General features: G+C 46.0%; 1 protein-coding gene across 1 annotated transcript; it reads right to left on the bottom strand.

Moving 5' to 3' along the window:
* Positions 1-3,123: 3,123 nt before the first annotated feature.
* Positions 3,124-6,953, bottom strand: APOLD1 (apolipoprotein L domain containing 1). The gene has a single exon (XM_007076325.3). The coding sequence runs from the start codon at positions 6,951-6,953 to the stop codon at positions 6,213-6,215; it is 741 nt and encodes a 246-aa protein (XP_007076387.3). The 3' UTR covers positions 3,124-6,212.
* Positions 6,954-7,180: the final 227 nt, after the last annotated feature.

Genomic DNA, 7,180 nt, shown 5'->3' with positions numbered 1-7,180 from the left:
ATCATCTTGGATAGTTTCATGATACCTAAGATCTCATTTATACTCACACCTATCTACTCACCCACAAGCCTCCAGTAGTTTTAGGCCATACAACTGCAGTGGAATTGAGTACATACCCCTAACGGGAAGAAAACCAACAAGCAGGTTTTATGGTGGTTTCAGTGGCATGACCCCCAGAAGTTTCATTTGCAGAGGTTTTTCTACAAGAGCTGGAAAAGCCTGTTGAACCAGTCATTTCTTCATTCGTGTCTGTGTGGTCTCTGAAGATGCCTTCCCGGCACATCAGCAGTTAGCAAAAAGTTCTTATTAATCATGTCCTTCCTTTCTAGACGTTTTGTTCCCAAGTATCTTCCATGATTGGGACATCTGGGACAGCATTACAAAATATCTATGCACAAGTTTTTATGATCTAAGCTGAAGTTTGATCATTTTCAAATCATACATTGGTTTTTGTTTTTGCTTTTGTTTTCGTTTTTGATTTTGTTTTTTGCAAATACTAGCCATTTGCAAAGCTACATTTTAGTTTCTTATTGATCAACCTAATGGCATAAGATTACCCTACCTAGCTTACTGGATTGTTAGCACTGTAAGATCTAGAACACAGTCTCCGTTGCTGACAAATGACAGGAGGCAGGAGGTTGGTAGGTTAGTACTCAGTAAGTGTTTTCTGGATGAATGAATGAATCTGTCACCCTGTTGTTAATAGTGTTGTCATTATTGTGAGCTATCTCACGAATACAGTCACTCCCGGAAGTGCTAAAGAGCCTAATTCTGTAGTCAGGCTGCCAGGATTCAAAGCCTGGGCCACCTCTTGCTAACTCTACGACTTCCCACTTCCTTACTTTCTTTATCTAATAATATGGGGGTAATCGTTGCATACACTGTGTAAAATTTTTGTACGGTAAGTGTGATAATGCCTGTCAAATTGTACTTACAACAAGTAAGTTTTCAAGAAATGTTAGCTATTACTGTTATCATTAAATATCCACATTTTTATTTATCATCTAAATGTCATTTTGTTAAGCACTAAGGAAAGTATGGTTCTTCAACGACATTTCACAAGTGCATTAAAAAAAATTTTTTTTTAATGTTTATTTACTTTTGAGACAGAGAGAGACAGAGTGCTAGCAGGGGAGGGGCAGAGAGAGAGGGAGACACAGAATCTGAAGCAGGCTCCAGGCTCTGAGCTGTCAGCACAGAGCCCGACATAGGGCTTGAACTCGTCAACCTGAGCTGAAGTCGGACACTCAACCAACTGAGCCACCCAGGCGCCTCTACGAGTGCAGTTTTAATAACAAGGTGAGGGCAGAATAAATGTCTGCATGCCAACCAGGGAGGCTGGAAAAAGAAATTTGAACCTAAAAGAAAGATTTGAGACATCACCAACCCTTGCCTGACTCCATCTACAAAAATTTTGGTAAATTTGGCAACTGCATCCACACGAATGCTGGAATGAGCCATACGCTGACTGCTCCCGTGTACTTGGGAGGCAGAGGCCGCGGCTGTGAGTCACTGCTAAGGTTCTGGGGCAAATCAGGTCACGGGCCTGCCTGCACTCCCAGCCCTGGGGTTGCGCTGGAAATACAAAATGGGATTAAACTCCGTCCTTTGCAGATATAGCTTCGTATAGACAAGCTTTACCGGTGCAGGCAGGGGCACGTTGGAAGACCTTCTCCCCACAACCTAATGCTAATGCCAGTCAGGATCAGGGGTGCTGAGGGTCCCTAATGTTCCTTCATAGCCCCTACAGGGGTCTTGCTTCATCAGCATGATTTGCCCTCTCCTTAAAACTCTCTGTTTGCTAAAGGAACATTCAGATCTTAGGGCTCACTCTTGGTCCTATTCCAGACCACAGCAGGATTTACCTTCTCTCATTTGAGCTTGCCAGGAGCCAAAAGCAACAACATCCCAACCTCCTGTCAACTCAACAAGGAGAGATTTATTGCAATTAACTAAAAAGACACTTGTCACGACAGGAACACCATATGCTTCAGCAAAGATAGGATCCCAGCTTGTGGCTGGCCTTTGCAAACAATCCTACCAACACAGACTTTTTTTTTTTTTTTTTTTTTTGGTTGCACAGTCATTAATAACGCAACATTCAGCCCCAGGGGTGTTTCCAAGGTAGAGACTCAGAGGCTGGCACTCAGAGATCACCTCCAGGACAGAAGTTCTCAAAAGATTGCAGCAACCATTACAGACTCTTTGCTTAGATTGCTGGACCTCTCACTCGATGTCCAGCCTCCTTTTCTTCTTTGCAAAAGAATCCTAGGTATATTTGGAGCAGCAAATTTGTAGCTAAAACAGGCCTCCCATGGTCAAGATCAGCTACTTGCAAGGTAAAATCTCCTGGAAATTTCTGGGACAGTTTTGCCTTCCTCATAGAGATCCTGCCCCTCACCCTTCCTTTCTGCCTTTTTCTAGTGCTTGGCTTTTGTGAAGGCTGATTTGGCTGATTCTAGGTTTCTTTTCAATTACTTCCCAGATTGTAATTGTGTCCAAAGGCTTTGAAACTTGCTGAGACTTCTAGATAATAAGAAAATTCCTGTAATACGAGTTGATTACTTTTTAAAAATTATACAGCTTGATATGGAATATTCTAAGTGAAAATAATTACACATCTGCCCCTTTTCAAAGTTATTAATTCATACACAGGCAGACATGAGATTAGGTAATTAGTTACAGAAAGGTCAAGAAGTCTGAGGAATGGGTAATTTATTTCAATGAAAGGAAAGAACTTATTTTGCTACAGTGGGAAAAAAATGTGGAATTCAGAAATCGCTGCATTGAACTGTATCCCCATTTATCTCTGCGCAATGTTTTTATCTCAGTGTCTCACTTCCCTCTACTTTCTTTTCACACTAAGGTATTGAATGAGAAATATATCAAGTTGACTGACTTTAACTTATCTGATATAGGGTGGCTTCTACAGCACTCTTCTCTTTTTTCTCTCAGTAAATACTTTCGACTTTGACATTTGCCATCTTGGAAATGACAGGTGACTGAGGGCAAATGCATCAAAGTGATTAAGATCAGAATATTTGCTAAGGACCATTTTTTTTAGAGAGTAAAACATAGTTTTACTGAATCCTTGAAATGCAGAGCTAAATAAACCTCCTTTTTTTGTGGGGGAAAAAAAACAATCCGAACAATTAGAAACCCAAGAAACTAACAGTCACACTTAGACCCGAGTACCAAATTTTTATTTTTCAAACTCGGACATTTTCCTGAAATACACTTATAATCCAAATACTCCTCTCCCTTCTTCCTTTTACAACATACCATTTCAATCTGTTTGTTTATAGAATGAAGGCCTTAAGGAAAAGCCTTATTCACATTCCCACAAAAGAAATAAATAAAAATTTATCTCTAGGATCTATTTAACTGAAATTGACTAAATCCTGGTAGAGGCTCCAATCTTTATAACAGACACATAAGAGGGTGGATAAGCTTTCATTATCGACAAATTCCTATTAATGTAGCTAAACAGTTCATTAAATTATTCAAATGCATTTATTGTGCTCCTATTATGTGCGGAGTGTTGTTCCAAAGTAGACACTCTTCCTTAGGTGTAAAGAGGGCCACTGAAATGATAACTGGCAGTTTATGACTTTGATATCCCCTAGTGATAGGAAGTACCCTAATGATAGGAAAAGTTTGCTATTGCTGCTTCCTGAAATGCCCAGTTTATTTTTAGGGAAGGAACAACCTACCCACTGGAAGACTATAACTCAAACTTAAGCTTTAACAAAAGCTGGAGTTAGGGAGTGGTTGTACCTGTGTGATATAACACAAACAACAATGCAAAGTACATTCTGGTGATCTACAATGCTAGCTATCTGTGCAAGGTAGCCTAAGAAACGACACCAGTTTAAAAAGAAACCAGTACCAACTTCAAAAGAAACCAGGATACAGAGCAATTGCAATTTGTGGTAAAAATAAAAATATACAACCACTAACCCCTTCCCCCAGCACTGAAAGTACAGTTCCTCAGACACTCGGCTATCATTTGGGAAAGATGGGGGTAGACTGGATAAATTTAAAGCATGTTAAATAATTAAATAACACAGCCAAGTATTGCATGTGTGGTCCCAAAGACTTTTCGACATATTTTTTAACATTACAGTTGTAGGAATGGAAATTGAAAAAGTTATACGTATTTTCTTAGAGACAGCTTACAGATTCCTTACAGATCTCAAGGTGAAAATATGACACATCGCCACCATGACACAAGCTATTTTGTCTGTCATCCCTAAGACATAACTTCACAGGACATCAGACTTCCCATGGTCTGAGTGTTTCCTTCACGTGCCTCTAAATTGGGGTTCTCCCCTGAATAAAACAGGTTCACTTTTCAGATCAAGTGTTATTTGCTGGCCAACTGCCTTCAGGATAAATATGCTTGCATCATTTCTAGAGCCGCAAGTCAAACCTCCACTGATAAGCTTAAATTCGGCCCCATCTCTCTGTTCAGAACTTCCCACCTTTGCTGGGGAATGAAAGTCCCCTCTGACGAAGAGAGACTTATTCAAGGAGAGCGATGCTTTTCCCAGCTCATGAGCCACCTGACGAAGGCAAACTCAACCTCATCTCCTTAAAAGAGCGTCCATAGTCTCCCATTCAGAAGTCTGCTATTCCTATTACTTCCTAAATGTGGTGTGATGATTAAATAAAATTAAATGCAAATAATAAACGGTAATTAAATAACAAACTTAAAATAAATTAAAAACACAATACATGGTCTTGCGGTTTTCACAGAAGGTAACAAAGGTCAATTTGCATTAAGTTCACAGTCCTTCGGGTACCAGTTTCTACAATGATTGGGCAACACTGCCCTCTAAAGGGGTTATTATGTTATATCCCTTACTTCACATGGTGGGAAATTGCCCCAGGATGCACTGACGTATCTCACGCACAAACACATTCTTTCTTTTGCTTTTGGGACACTGTCTGTCCTTGACCTTCTGTGAATGACTCTGAAGACCACGGAGCCCCTAGAGAGGCCATAAAACTTCATGAATGTCCACAAGGGGGTCGGATACCAGTATCTGCTGCGGTGATTTTCAAACCTTAATAGGTATCAGAATCACTCCCCCCACCCCCCGCCCCGTGGGCTTGCTTACACACAGGTTGATGGGCCCCACCTCCGGTTTAGGATCCCTTAAGTTGACAGTTGGGTCCAAGAATTTGCCTTTCTAACAAGTTCCCAGGTGATTCTAACGTTGCCAGTCCAGGGGCCTGCACTTCGTGAGCCAGACACTGCCCTTGGCACCTTAATCTCACTTAATACCTCTCAACAGGGTGAGGGTTTAGCATCTGTTCTACAGACCAGGAAGCCAAGTCTCGGAGAAATGAACTGGCCAAGGTCACACAGCAGCAACAGAGCCAGTAACAAACCCAGCACTGTCTCACTCCAAGCCACTGCTCTCTTCTGTACACCAGAATGTCAGTAAATGAAGCTGTTAGACACTTCATCTTCCTCGGCCTCTGCTTCTTGTTGCAAGGGGGCAGGAATTAGAGGACCGTTTACTTGGTTTTTCTCCCAGAGTATCTGGAGGTCTGGATATGATTCCCTCCCCCACCCAGGAAGATGCACTCTGCCCAGGCTGGATTTGTGAATGTGTACAAGTAGAGGGGAAGGAAGGGCACATCAGTGGGAGAGGACCCTCTTGGGTCATGAGCCCTGCCCGTTCAGAGGGGGTCTGATTTGCTCTGGATTCTGGAGTTCTTTTACACTCAGAAACTCTGAAAGAGAGGTTTCAAAGCTAGTGTCTCCTCTCACAGGCATTCTGAGGACCTCAAAGCCTACTGGGGCTTGGAGAGGACCCAGGGGGTGGCTGCGTGGCACCCTCCCCAACCTGCTCAAACATCCTGCACTGTGGCAGGGACCCTGAAACAACTTTAACAGAGTAGCGCCCACGGTTGCGGAGACTGAATCGTTTTGATAAAGGAAAAATAATTTTCGGGTCACATGTCCCACAGGATATGGCAAGTAAAAAGTCCCTAGCATTCAGCCCCAGGCAGGATGTCCTAGTGTTAGGGAAAGAAGGTCTGTGACTCCCTCCTTCCCCCAATTTCAAGAACAGTTTTTCTCATCCTTTGCATTCAATTCAGCTCCTAATCCAACTTGGTGTTTTCCTGAGGGAGCTACAAATCTGGAGCATCCCATGGGGATGGTTTCTGGCCTCGGTCACAAGGGGGAAAGGATGTTCTCAGAAAAACAGCCCCGCGGGCTGGTCCGCAGAGATCTTGAGGTCGTGGCCACGGCCGCCCTTCGTGCAGAGCTGGACTCTGGACTCCAGCTGCTGGCTGAGTTCGTCCAGGGCCCCGGTGCAGGACTCCAGGCTCTCGGCCAGTTTCTGAATCTTGGCCTTCAGCACGGCCTGGCTAACCTTGGTGGCCCCCTCGGCCCGCCTGGGGATGAGGAAGCCACGTGAGCCGAAGAAGACGATGAAGTAGACAGAGTTGTAGAGGGCGATGGAGGCGTTCTGCCCGCACTGCAGCAGCTGGCGGTCCCCGCGGCCCTGGCAGCGGCAGAAGAACTCCAGGCAGCTCAGGATCTCGCGCATCTGGTCCTGGCAGGCGGCGGCGATCTCCTGCACCCGGCGCAACTCCCGGGAATTGCAGAAGATCAGGGAGAGGTCGGACGTGATGGTGACGGCCCCTCCGGCGGTGGCCACGCCCAGCCCCACGGCCGACGCCACCAGCGAGACCCCCAGGGTGAGCGGGCTGAGCGAGAGCCCCACGATGGCGGCCACGGCGCCCGCGGCGCTCAGCGAGCTGCCCGCCACGTTGGCCGCCAGGGAGCGCCGGCGGAGGCGCTCGAGGCGCCGGGCCACCTCGCGCAGGCGCAGCACCTGGCCGTGCAGCCGGCCGCGGCGGTCCAGCAGCAGCCCCTGGAAGCGGCGCAGCGCGTCGGCGCCCTGCAGCTCCCGCGCCGCCGGCCTCTCCATGCCCTGCGGGGACACAGACGCGCGGTTAGCGCGGAGTCTCGGTGCTCCCCCCACGCCCCAGTGAGGCTCCGCAGCGACTGCCACGCGAGGGGGAACGGGCGGGGCGTTTTCCAGCGAGTCCTGTGGGTCAGGTGCGCAGGGACCAGTTCTGTACTCTGGGACAAGGCACCCCAGTTCCCGGGACCTTAAAAACGCGTATGCAATGCCCTCGTCCGCTTCTCTCCCCC

This window comes from Panthera tigris, chromosome B4, assembly GCF_018350195.1.
Source record: "Panthera tigris isolate Pti1 chromosome B4, P.tigris_Pti1_mat1.1, whole genome shotgun sequence".
In the NCBI taxonomy this organism is placed as follows: Eukaryota; Metazoa; Chordata; class Mammalia; order Carnivora; family Felidae; genus Panthera; species Panthera tigris.
Note: the sequence above shows the minus strand (reverse complement) of the source record. Positions and strands in the feature narration are given on the sequence as shown.